The sequence below is a fragment of the Xiphophorus maculatus genome, chromosome 11 (genome assembly GCF_002775205.1).
Source record: "Xiphophorus maculatus strain JP 163 A chromosome 11, X_maculatus-5.0-male, whole genome shotgun sequence".
Classification (NCBI taxonomy): domain Eukaryota; kingdom Metazoa; phylum Chordata; class Actinopteri; order Cyprinodontiformes; family Poeciliidae; genus Xiphophorus; species Xiphophorus maculatus.
In genome coordinates, this window is record NC_036453.1 from 21,311,994 (window position 1) to 21,325,215 (window position 13,222).

Below are 13,222 nucleotides of genomic sequence, written 5' to 3' on the forward strand. Positions count from 1 at the left end.
GGACAATTGTTTGAATTATACAGAATCCTTGGGCTGCTCTCAAGATGTGAGTCATAGTAAGGTTTTCCCATCTGGAGGACTGAGTCAAGATTTGCAGAAGTGAAAAAAGATGCAGTGGCAGCACATGAGACCAGCGCACCAAGATAAAGTCATGGCAGCAGATTTAGCTGTTTGCCCCTGGGATGCTTTTGAGAATTTTATACCCCTCTTATATATATAAAAATCATATATATATATATATATATATATATATATATATATATATATATATATATATATATATATATATATATATATATATATATATATATATATATATATATATATATATATATATATATATTTATTTATTTATTTTTTAAGAAAAAAAAAAGGTGAAATCTTAGAAACTTTAGAAAATGCACATGTGGAAAATAGATAAAGATCAGGACTTGATGGGGCAGCAAAGAGATTTTGCCAGATCAGCATCTTCTGTGGTGGGACTAGAGACGGGAGGGAGGGGGGAATGGATGTTGGACGGGGGGAAGGGGTCTTTCTTTTACCAAGGACATATGGCGTAGGAGTGCTGAAGCACAGAGGAGAGCTGGGCCGGTGGAGGCTCTTGCTTGGCACGGGCCGACTCTCAAACAGAGCAGCTGAAGCGCTGGCATCAGCCGGTCGGCACTCCGGAAATAACTGGATGGCTCATGAATGAAGGGACACAGATGTATATTGTCTTTTCAGCAACCTAAAAGAGTGAGCTAAAGCAGACAGAAACATGGATATGGTACTCACGGTCATGGACACATATCTGCTATAATGCAAGCATAAATATAGTAAAACCTTACCTCTCGAAAGAATTTATAAGTTTGCCAAATGAATAAAAAATTAGGCATGGTTTTCAACTTGTATTATAAATGGAATAAGCTAAAAAAGAAAAAAAAAGTGTGGCATTTGTATTCAGCTCCCCTGAGTCAGTATTTTATAGGACTGTTGCAGATACAAATGGGTGTGTTTCTATCAATTAAGTGACATTTTTTGGCATCCTTTGCAAAATAGCCTAAGCTCAGTCCGATTGGATGAATATCAGTTTCAAGACTACTGACTCTTGATTAGATGTAGGACAGGACTTTGACTTGACCATTCTAACACATGAATATGTTTTGCTATAAGCCGGCCCACGGTAGCTCTGACTGTATTTTTCAGGGTTTTGAGAGCAAAGGGGAGCAGCTTAACATAGATATACCAAACTTTGCAGACTTTACTGTAAACATTTTGAAAATAAAACAGCATTTCATTCCACTTCACAGTCATGCACTTCTTGGCATTAGTCTGCCGCATAAAACCCAATCAAAGTCATATACCTTTGTGACTGTAGCATGACAAACAGCTAAAAATTTGAAGCAAGGAATGATTATCTTGCAGAACACTCCATAAAACACTTTCTTAGAATCAACGGGGTCCTCTAGTGTTTTACTGCACGTCTCTCATTCACAAGCACACGTGTGTTGTTTCACTTTATTTACATGCACTCTACATATTAAGTGCACTCTGTATGTGGAGCACTTAACTTTGGATCAAAGCACTGACCTTCCAGTTGGGGGACAACCACTCATCTTATGAGGCCCTGACTTCATCCATGAATTTAGAGTGCACACGTGGAAGTAAGAAAAAACTAATTTATGAACTGATGTGTGTACTATGCATTCTGTAGGAACCTTTTCTGTTTTCTAACATTTTGTCACAATAAAACAACAAACTTCTGAATATGTTTTTTTAGATTTTATGTTACAGAGCATTGAAAAACTATGCATAATTGTGAAGTAGGTTTTAAACCAGCATTTCCCATTCATTTTTATGTGACTACAGATGGAAATTAGCATGGCAATATTGTACATTCATTAATATGAATTTCCCCATTCAAATAAAATCAGTTTCGTTCAATTTGCATTCAGCTCTGATGAGCTAATTTCCCTACATACATTTCATACATTTGAAAATTGGAATTGAAATTTCATTTCATAATTATTGAGTGTAAATATAATAGATTGAAGTGCTTAGCTGTTGTATGACAAAATGTAATAATGTTCAAGAGGTTTAAATGTGATTTTTTTTTTAAAAAAAACACTCTATTCACAGTTTGCTGTTGTGAACACATTTTTGAAGAACTGAGTGTCTCAACAGTACAGCACTGTGTCTCTCTTGTAATTCTGTTTAAGATCATTTTCCTGCTCGATTGTGAACCTTTGACTCTTCTGCAGCTTCCTACAATAATGCAGCAGAAAAAGTATATTTGCACATCACAAAGTTTCCACTGCCATGCTACACTGAGGATGATGGCTTCAAGGGGAAATGTAAGAAATGTGAAAACCATATATATGTTTTCTTATCATTTAAAAATGATAGAATCCCCATTCTATAATGTCTTATAGAATCCCTATTTAATAATTTTGTCATGTAACAATTGTGGTTTTAGTAGCATAAAAACATTTGCAAAGCACTCTGAACTACAACAGACAGCTGCTGTCCCATCAGCTGGAGGCCACAAGCAGTCCAGTGGGTCTTGCACACAAAGTAATGTGATGACAACTGAACAAAAAAGTCCAATATCACACCCACTGTAAATGCTGCTTTCCCTAAACGACGATTCCATTTTCTTCACAGAAATAATTATGGCCAGTTGGCTTTCTTTTTTTATAGAAAACAAAACATGGTTGCCAACAGAGGCTGGCACCACTGCAGTGAATTTAGAAGCACACACATGCTAATTGCAGTGAGAACTAGATAACAGAAGATGGTAAAACAAAAAACAAACAACAACAAAAAAACAAGCATTAACCCTTTAATTAATGGTAAAACTTGTCAAAAAAAAGTGTCTCTGTCCTATATTATGTCAATTTTAAATATGTGTGTAAGGGCTAAATGTTAATTAATTTTGGATAATTAAATATATATTTTTTAAAACTTGCGAATGTAATAAATACGAGGAGACTTGCTCAGATAGATTTCACCTAGCTCTAATAACAAAGGATTTATCAGTCACTAATTATGTGAGACATTAATCAAGCCAGCTTCCGCAGAACTCATGATTAGATTATCATAAAAAAATGCTTAGTATGTAAAATCTAAGCTGTGGTGTACGACCGCCCCCTTCTGGACACAGCAAAGCATAACACGTCTTTCACTTGTGATTTAAATTTTAGACCAGTACGTATCAATGTAGAAAATATGGACGAATTTACATTTATATAAGTTAGTACTATAGGGTTTTAAATATCCAGCAGAATAAATGAGAAAAATCCTGCCTTTTCTGGTTAAATTCATCATTTGGTTTCTCAGTCAGAGCACCTGACTTGGTCTAATTCAACCACTAGGGGGCAGCATGATTGTCACTCGAACAATGTTCACTTTGTGTCTAAGGAAGAAGTTATCCAGCTAGCTGGTAGACAGTTAAAGAGACTGTAGTAATGCTAACTTGGCCGCAGTAGTGACTGACTTATCCAATAAGTATTAAAGCTACAAGGGTTAGCTCTGGAGCAACTAGCATCGCCGAGTGGCCATTTATCAGCGTTGGAAAACCAGTAAAAGGCTGCGGATAGTGGACCTTTAATAACTGACACCAGCTGCTGCGAAAGCTCAGAAAGTACCATTATATTCAGTCATGTCTGCGGCCGGAGACTTCGGAAACCCTTTAAGAAAATTTAAACTGGTCTTTCTCGGGGAACAAAGTGGTAAGTTTAAACACATCCCGTCGTAACTGGTTGAAAGGAAAGTAGCGCTGCTGTCTGTATGAAACGCAGCCGATTTTAATGGCTCGTTGTGGGGATTGACGCCGAGCTGTTAGCCGGGCTAGCGTTAGCCGCATATCGTTACACTGACTGTGTTGGCACTTTGGGAGCATTGCGACACTGTTGATGCCGTGTGTTTGTCCACGCTGGCTGCTTCTTGGACTCGTCTCGTCACTCCCTTCCAGATATGACTCTTGATTAAGGAAACTGACGCATTCACGTAGTTGCTCACTCTGACGCGGTGTTGCTCATAGAAAAAAAAAAAGGTAAAGTAATGGGAAACTTCGGTGACTGGTTAATTAGTCGAAAACAGGAGTTATAATCGAGAATTGAATCTATTGATAGTGTGTTGTTTTATAAGGAAGCAATCAATGTCGGTGAAAGTGCATGAACTATGATGACTAGTTATTTTTTCCACCCTTGAGGCACTCCATAATTACACAGACCTATCTGGTAGCATTCCTGAAATACCCCATCCTTATTGCCCCCCTTTCCCAGCCTGAGCCCACCTGTCCAATGTGAATTAAGCTTTAGGGAGGGAATAAGGAATTTTATTTTCAGTGGTACAGTGTTTACTTATTCCCCAGGCTTTTTAAAGCTGAGCAACAAGACAAGCGTGAGACTAAATTTGGGGTTTCTGGTTTTATTTTAATCAAACTTTGCTGTACAGATGGGAGCTGTATTTACCACACAGTAGGATAACTCAGCCCATAATTAAAGAGAATTGATGAGCCACAGGCTTATGTGTGTGCTGGAAAACCACTGCTATTCCACATAAAATCATAAATATGATTCCCATTTAATGACTGGACGCTGCTATTGATGTCAGCCAAGTTTTATATTTTATTTTTAATCAGGCAGTAGTACTGTTATACAAATTATAACTACTCGCTTACAAAAAATTTAAGATGTAATTTCTAAATTAATAACTTCTTTTTTGAGTTGGTTTCTGTGAATAAAGATGTTTTAATTAGTGCACCAGTTAAACATTCACCAGTTTTGATTGTTGCATCGTCCTTATGATGAGAAGTAATCAGATAAAATTATAATTAGCAGGTTAGACCTCAAAGAAAATAAAAAAAAATTATTGACCTGGGAAATAAATGGGATCTGTGGTTCTGTAGTTTCATTGTGTTGTATACTGGCCTATTGCTGTGTATGTAATATGTAGTGACCAAACTATTTTATGTTTAAATATACAGCCAGAAAACAATGCAAATTTAAAGAAACAACTTAAACAGAATGTGGAAATTGAAAGCAAGCAAAGTTATGCTGAAAATCAAACACTCAAAATAAGCATTGTTTGACTGTAATAACTCATAGTTACTGTTCTATCAGCATCTATACCAGTCTATGTGATTCAATTATTGCTGTATTTGTCGTGATATAATCTAAAAAAAGATAAGTTTCCCGTCTTTGGGTAAGTTTTGTTGTCTTTTCCACGTGTAACAGATTGCTTTTGTTTGTCGGCTATGGGTCTTTGCGTCCGCAGAACCAGCTGTGTTGACTTTAGCCATGTCTCTGTCACTTGATGCACATTGTAACTGATACTGTAACCTGAGCTCACCAAAAAGTCACAGTGTGTGGCTGAGCACCACAGTCCCAGAACTCAGCGAGACGTCATAAGTTCAGCTGTTAAAAAAAAACAACACATTTGTTTTGCACTTGTGTACAAGTGAGGAGTTTGTATAAAACATCAGCTCTTAAAGCTGGGGTCACAAATATGTAAATGTGAGATCCTCTTGAGAAAATAACATAAATAGCTGTGAGAAAGCATGTAGGAGTGTTTTGAGATAAAAGACGGCTCTTGAATAAATTAAGTCAACTTATAGGTCAATATATTGACAGTTGATTCTGCTTGTGTTGCCATTTTACCAGTTTTTAACTGACTCAGGATAAAATGCTTGTACGCTCAACCAAGAGTCGGGGTCATCACCCTCTTAGATTTTTATTTTGTGGGTCAGAGGTTGGACATTTTGGAAGGCACTGTTATAAATGGAGAACATGAAAAATTAAATACCTTTCTTTAAAAGCTGTAGTTTGCTTTTCCATTTAACCAAAGGATTATTCCAGGTGCCGTAAATGGATTTAATATGTTTCACCACCATATTTTAAATATTTCAAAAGCAGCTCTTTTGAATTAATATTAGAAATGTCATTACAGGTAAGCTAAAAATGGTCTTGGTGTGTTTGTTTATAGTGAAATATTTTTACTAAGGTCAGCTGTATATATACAGTAAGTCCTTATTTTTAGTGTAGTTTTTCTTAGACTTATTTTGGACTTTACGTCAAACTAAATGGTCAGTTTGATTTAATCATCCTGTTGCAGAGCAATGGCATATTTTAATCAGTAATTTAGCCCTTTTACTTTGAAAGGTCATTACTTTGATGGCCTTTAGCAGCTGAATAATCTCCCAGTTTGAACTAAATGTTTTTTTTTCTTTCCATTTGTGTCTCAGTGGGAAAGACGTCATTGATCACCAGGTTCATGTATGACAGCTTCGACAATACGTACCAAGTGAGCCATCACTGTTTTTAAGTCACCATTCTTTATGTCTGCAGTGGATGAGTTAATTCATAATTTCTCATCTATTTTCAGGCCACAATAGGAATAGATTTCCTGTCAAAAACCATGTACCTTGAAGACAGAACAGTAAGTTTGTTTCCTGTGCTACAAATGTTCAGGGATTCTCATGTGTTGGGTGATTTTGTTGTGCTTATTTATTTTTTTATGGCTTGGTGATTTTGTGATCAGGACACTGTTCCCTCTGGACAGTCCGTATATTCACTCAGTGCTTACTCCTTCAACTTAAGTCTTCTCCGTCTCCTTCCTACCCCTCCATCTATCTCTCATCCCATTTTTTTGAAATGAAAACACCTTACTTGATCAGAAGAAGAGGGATGGTGACAAGTGAAGGGTGATTATTTATTTATTTCCCCTCCAGGCCCAGACAGCTTGCTTTCTCTGATGGTCATTCTCGACCTGCATGCCCTACGCTCTGTCTGTTTCTCTTATTTTTTCCCCATCCGTCTTTCTTTATTTGGTTTTGTTTCGATTTGTTTTGGCCACATTAACTTAGCTCATTTATCTGTTTTTTTATTTTTTTATTTCCATTCTCTCTTTATTTCTTTTCTTTTTTTATATTTTTTGTTCCATCCTCTCCCTGGCCCACAGATCAGGTTACAGTTGTGGGACACAGCGGGGCAGGAGCGATTTCGCAGCCTGATCCCAAGTTACATCAGAGATTCAGCCGCTGCTGTCGTTGTGTATGACATTACAAGTAGGTGACACAATATAAGCTCCGTCTGTTCAGTTATACTTTGTGTACAAAAACTTCAGTTCAATTTCAGACTCTTTAATAAATTTCTAACGTAAAAAATGTTTCCATCTCCCTAATAGTGTTGATCTGTTTCCGCTTTTTCTTTCATCCAGATGTCAACTCTTTCCAACAAACCACAAAGTGGATTGATGATGTCAGAACAGAGAGAGGAAGTGATGTCATTATCATGTTGGTGGGAAACAAGACAGACCTTGCAGACAAAAGGTTAGTTGTTCATCTTTCTTGCCTTTGTCTTTTAAGTGTAAAAAGGCAGATTAATATTATTAAAGGGACATCATTATGTAAAATTAACTTTTTTGAGTTTTACATCATGTTATAATGTTATTCCCTCATCAAAAACATACTTGGAGTGTTGCCTTGATTCTTTCATGCATGTTTGAGAAATCCTTTAAGCTCTTGTGGCAACAGCTCCTCTTCTTTTTGAGACGCAGCACCTCCTCACAGGTGCAGTTTCCAAGCTTCCGCCTCACAGTACACCCCTTTCCCACAATCCCCCACTCAGCTCCTTCAGACTAGTCAGCATCAATTAGCAAGTGCCTAGTGGAACTGCGCATCTGCTGTGCTCTTCATATGAGCTACTTATCAGTGCAATTCTGGTAAAAATGTCGTTAAAGGTTTAATAGAGGAGAGCTATTGCAATGACACATTATGCTGCCTGTTTAATTACAACTTGCTTGTTATTAATAACTTTTCCAAAGCAGCGTTACATCAGATGAGTTTATTTTTTCTCCTCTTTATGGATGTCAGAGCAATAATCGACTTTATCTTTTCCGCATTTCTGATCTCTGTCTGTATTGTAGGACTTTTACTTTTCTCTCCACTATATAAACTTGTATTTTCATCTGTCTGGCTGTGCATCTTTTAACTTCCTTATCTACCACAGGCAAGTATCTATTGAGGAGGGTGAACGGAAAGCCAAAGAACTAAATGTAATGTTTATTGAGACTAGTGCGAAAGCAGGATACAACGTGAAGCAGGTAAGTGTGTGTCTGAGTCGTGCTCTGAAGTCCTGCTGCTGGTGCTGCAGCTTCTCTGCCAAAAGCTTCCTTCTGGAGCAAATAAAGAAAAGTTGCAACTGAGCAAGATTTTATTTATTTATTTTTTTAGTTCTTCCAAATGTGCAAATAACTCATACTTTTCTTGATATTTCCTGGATATTGAAAATATTTATTATCTATGGTGCCTTATGCAGTATTCATACCCCTTTTTACATTGCAGCCTCTAACCTCAGTGTATGTTGTTGGGATTTTGTGTGATAGATCAACACAAACTTGTGCATAAACGAGAAGTGGAAGGATAAGGTTTTGTGGATTTCAATTTTTTTTTTTTACCAATAAAAATGTGAACATGCAGTGTGGATTTTTATTCAGCTCGGCTGAGTCAATAGTTTTTTGCATCACATTTTGCTCCAATTACAGCAGTAAGTCTTTTGGGGGTATCATTCTAGCAGTCCTTGCAACATTTTTACCAATTCATCTTTTTTTTTTCTAACAGCTCAAGCTCACAGTGGATGTAGAGCATTTATGCACTTTAGTTTTCAACCCTGACACTCATCATTTCTTGGATTTTGGTCATTGAGTCATTTTAACTTAGAAATGTGCTTTTAACCAATCCACTTCATCATCTCTCTGGCTTTATGTTTAACATTGTTTTACCTGTAGGAAGGAAAACTGAAGGGACCAGCTGGATTTATACAGTTTATGTCACACACACACATGTGGGCTTTGTTTACTAAATCTGGAGGAAGCTGGTTGCATTGTGTTTTTCTTCGCAACACCAGAGTAAAAGGAGCTACTAAAAATTAAAAGCCATTCGTCATTTGTCCATTTATTATGCACTACTTTGTGTTGGTCTGTCACATATAATCACAAAAAAACACATTTGTGGGTGTAGAAGAGTAGATTGTCAAAACGTTTAAGGAGTATTAATACTTTCTGCTGGCCCTGCACTGAGCAAACTTTGAATTTAACTGCAACTCAGTACATATTAAAGTTTTTAAAATTGCACCGGGAGACTTTTGGTTCTTGAGCAGCGGTGCCAGTTGCAGCAAGGAGGAGCACGGCTTATTATTTCACTTCAATATAATCACAATTTTTTTTTTTTCTTCTGTCTGTGTTTCGATGTCTGTGATGCGTGTCACGGTGGGTGTTTGTTCGTTTGTTGGGACTCGCAGACAGATAACCACAGAAGAAGGAGAGCAGAGAGCGAAAGAGATGAATGTTCTGTTTATTGAAACGAGTGCAAAGACAGGCTACAATGTCAAACAGGTAGAGGCTGCGCACGCTTGTGAGTGTGCGTCCACAGCACTCGCTGCCCTGTTTAGATTGACTTCTGTTCTACACGCATGCGTGCTAGACATGTGCTTTAAGCGTCTGCTTCCAATGAGGAGCATGATTTTGCTTTTCAAGCTCTCGCCCAACTGTTGTGCGTAATGACTTGGCCAAGTTTTGATCAAACGTCTTCAGGATGGGTACGAGTTTGCAAACCAACGACTAGCCTTTCTTGATTTTCGCAGTAAATGTTTGTTACTGTGAAATCTTGGTTATGGAAAGTTGTTTCATTTCTTGCAGTTTATTGGGGATGTGCATGCTCTGCATCTTGATTAAATATATCTCACGAGGATCCATTAATCAATTTAAAAAAATTACACCATCAGTGGCTCAGTTGCACTAGAAAGGCACTCCATGTTTTTTTGTAGACCTCTTGACTTATCAGATGCATGTTCATGCAGGAGCCCCAACACAAGCGCCTTAATCACTGTCGGATTTGACAAAGCTCTGTTGGGTGTGTTTGCTTTGTTAGAGCTTGAGGTGAACTTGTGCTATAAAATAATGTGATCACACTGCATGTGTGCTTGTTTCGACCGGTTGTTCTGTCCTGAAAATATTCCTGACGATATTCGTCCGCTTGTCTTTCCTGCAGCTTTTCCGTCGCGTGGCAGCCGCCCTCCCTGGCATGGATACCACACAGGACAAGAATAGAGAGGACAGTATCCTTTGTGTGCTCGTCATTGTCTTCGCCTGACATGACAGAGGAGTTGGGAGGTCTCCTTGCTCTCTAATGTCACCTCATATCAAATCTTGCATATAATCCTTGCCACGGGGAAAGTCCAGCGCAGCTTTATGACGTCTCACTTTTGTCATTTAACCTATGAGTCGCTTTAGATTTAATTTTCCAAGGACATCCAGCTGCAGATTTAGTATGGTCTAAAAAGAGCGCCTTCCCCAAAGGTCTAAAGTATAAACAAAGTTTGCAAAATGATTGCTCTGCAAGGTTTTAATAACGTGTCTGCAAATCATTAAAAAGTCTCAAATGTATGTATTTAAAATTAAGGTCTTAAAATGTCTTAAATTTATTATTTTTTTTAATGTAAGATGTCCTTGAATATGCCTTAAATTTTGTTGTGGCAGGACTATTGAACCTCATATATTCTATGTATATATACTGTATATTTTTTCTCATGGGACTTTTCATCAGGCAACAGTTTGAGTCACATGCAGGAATCGTCAGTGCATTTTGTAACTCGAGGCGGCTCAGGCTATTGCTAACTAACTGCTAATATACCCTGGCTAGCTAGCCAACAAGCTTTTTCTGCCTTCTATGGATAAGTGCAAATTTATCACAAGTTGACTGGACAATGTTCATCAAGCACTAGTCCTTCCTATTGAAGAATTTTATTTCAACAAAGTTGTTACTGTAGAAGGAAATCCATCTGAGAAGTAGAGTAAGAAACCAATAGAGAATGGAGCCACGGATGCAGCTATGGTGACAAATAAGGGAAAAAGATCAAAAGGAATGGCATTTAATGTCTTCTACTAAAGTTAAGAATGTGACAATATCTATAGATAATCTCACAAGTAGTACCATTTCTTCCTCGAAAGCCTTCAGGTCTTTTATTTATACATTTATGTTGTGATACAGGCCTTAAATTTATTTGATAATGGTCTTAAGAAGTCTTTAATTTGAGTTGGTGAAACTCTCTGGGTTTCTTTTAACAGTTGAGGATAAATTGCCAGTGGTAAAACTTAAACATAAGAACAAAACCTCAGCTAAAATGTGGTGGTATATTTTGTTCATGTTGGAATGATTTGTTAGTGCTTAGTGTGACTTTTATAATCACTTTGTTCAACATCCCTTTCCTCCAGTTGTTTCCTGTTTAGGTGTTGGCTGCAGTGCTTTAGTTCCTCTTTAAATCGGCACATTTTTTCTTGCTCTGTGTTGTTCCTTAATCCACCAACCCTGCAGTGATCGACATAAAGTTGGAGAAACCACCCGAGCAACCGGTCAGCGAAGGAGGCTGTTCCTGCTAGAGTTGTCAGCCGTTCCGCAGGCGTTTTCCTGGAAGCCGGTCTTTCTGTAAATCTTCCCTTCACCACACCCGCCTCCAGTCCCCAGTCCGACTGAGAACACTACACACCCATTACCTTCGGCTGCCGTGACTCCACCCGCGCTTTCATCCTGATGCTCTGAAAGCCACATATCACTAAAACTGAACATCACACTGTAACTGACATATGTACTGAAACCACAGACACACGTGGAGCTCACCTTTACATAGAGCTCCTGTTTTCAGTCATTTCAGAAGAATATGTTGTTGCAGATGCTATCGGTCATATTGGTGTATTTCTTTACATCTTTTATTTTCCAAACCAAACCGAAAGCGAATGTCTGCTGTAAGTTATCTGTCCAGGTTTGTGTTTTCAGAGGGAGAATATTCATTTTAGCAGAAGAACACTGCTTTAAGCCTAGTACACTGTGTGGATGTTGTGTGCATTTGTCACTTGACATAATTTATGCCGTATATGAGAGATTTGGAAGACTTTCTGATTTTAAATTGGTGGTGAACAAACTTCTTTTATTAATCGAGTACAGTGTGGGAATTTAAGTGGGAGCATGTTCAGTTTAATTATTATCACACTGTCTCTGTGGTGCAGCTAAAGTCGGAGACAGAGACCTTACTCTAAAAATTATGTTGCCTGGGCTGTCAGAGAATATTCTGTCACCTTTTTATGAGCACATATTATGAAAACACATCAGATTCGCACTACAAGATTTTTAACGCCTCATAAACGTACCACAATATGTCAGCCTCATTCACCGTCCTGCCCCTGCACGTCCTCCAAGTTTTTTTTTTTAAGTCAGCTTTTTCCCTAAAGTTTCATAGACTTTTTTTTCTCCCCTTTGATTGTAGTTTTAAAGAGAGGATTTTCACTTAAAACCCAACACAAACTATATGGATGGGGAAAATTGTAGCTTTTTAGGCTAAAATCGTAGAGGGCTTCCTTGGCGTCAGGTTTCGTATGATATTGTTTGAACACTTTCAGAACTTTGTTTTATTTTTGCTTATTTCTACTTTTTGGCTTTGATTTTTTTATTAGTGATTTATCAACACATGTATTTAATCTACAATGACTTGAAATATTTATTTCTGTTGGATTCATGCTTCTTCTTTTCTTTTTTTTTTTTTTATGACCAGTAATATTTTCCCTTGTGGTAACGAGTCCTGAATCGCTACTAAGATATGCATTCTTCCAGACGAGCTTTGACAGAATCTGTGACGGATTCTGCTGCTTTGTCTGGCTCCTCTGGGTGGGAGTTCGATCATACTGATGATATTGTGCAATTCTTGTGAGAACATATGCAGGAGAGTCCAGTATGTATAGTATAGTTGTTAACATTTCTGTCTGGAATGGTTTTAAATGAAAGAATAAATTTACACTTCTCACAACTGATGTAATTCATGTGTCGCACATAAAAAAACACCTAATAATGACCCTTATGTCCCCTCATAATTCAGCTTTGACTTGCTGTACATAAATCAAGTACAGTAGTCTATTTAAAAGAAGCAAAAATGTTCATTTGAACTGTTGTTGAGGTAAACTAAATGCCTAGATTCTTTAAGACTCCATATTTGTCATGCAGTAAAATACCAACATTTAGTACGCCTTTTAAAAGTGAGAAGTATTTCCATGTCACTTCAAGCCCCACAAACAAGTGCATTTTATGCAATAGACCAACACAACGTACTACATAAATTAAATGACCAAGAAATGAAACATGGTTATATCATAACATAAGTAAGAAATACGAAGTGAGCTGCTGTGTCTCAAGAAT

The 13,222-nt window shown here is 37.5% G+C and overlaps 1 protein-coding gene across 2 annotated transcripts; it reads left to right on the plus strand.

Moving 5' to 3' along the window:
- Positions 1-3,386: 3,386 nt before the first annotated feature.
- rab6a (RAB6A, member RAS oncogene family) lies at positions 3,387-12,838 on the plus strand. Of its 2 annotated transcripts, none has more exons than XM_005806636.2 (8): positions 3,387-3,710; positions 6,227-6,285; positions 6,367-6,420; positions 6,943-7,048; positions 7,201-7,312; positions 9,282-9,375; positions 10,031-10,097; positions 11,354-12,838. In XM_005806636.2, the coding sequence occupies exons 1-8, from the start codon at positions 3,641-3,643 to the stop codon at positions 11,416-11,418; spliced, it is 627 nt and encodes a 208-aa protein (XP_005806693.1). In that variant the 5' UTR covers positions 3,387-3,640; the 3' UTR covers positions 11,419-12,838. The 2 variants fall into 2 exon arrangements, with proteins under 2 accessions (XP_005806693.1, XP_005806692.1); XM_005806635.2 differs by lacking the exon at positions 9,282-9,375 and adding an exon at positions 7,992-8,085 and having other exon boundaries at positions 3,388-3,710.
- Positions 12,839-13,222: the final 384 nt, after the last annotated feature.

What these genes read in the sequence shown, in the direction of transcription:
- rab6a (XM_005806636.2), top strand. Translation starts at nt 3,641, where the DNA reads ATGTCTGCGGCCGGAGACTTCGGAAACCCTTTAAGAAAATTTAAACTG. An exon ending in ACAGACCTTGCAGACAAAAG is followed by an intron (nt 7,313 to 9,281) that starts GTTAGTTGTTCA and finishes TGGGACTCGCAG; the next exon opens with ACAGATAACCACAGAAGAAG. An exon ending in CAGGCTACAATGTCAAACAG is followed by an intron (nt 9,376 to 10,030) that starts GTAGAGGCTGCG and finishes TCTTTCCTGCAG; the next exon opens with CTTTTCCGTCGCGTGGCAGC.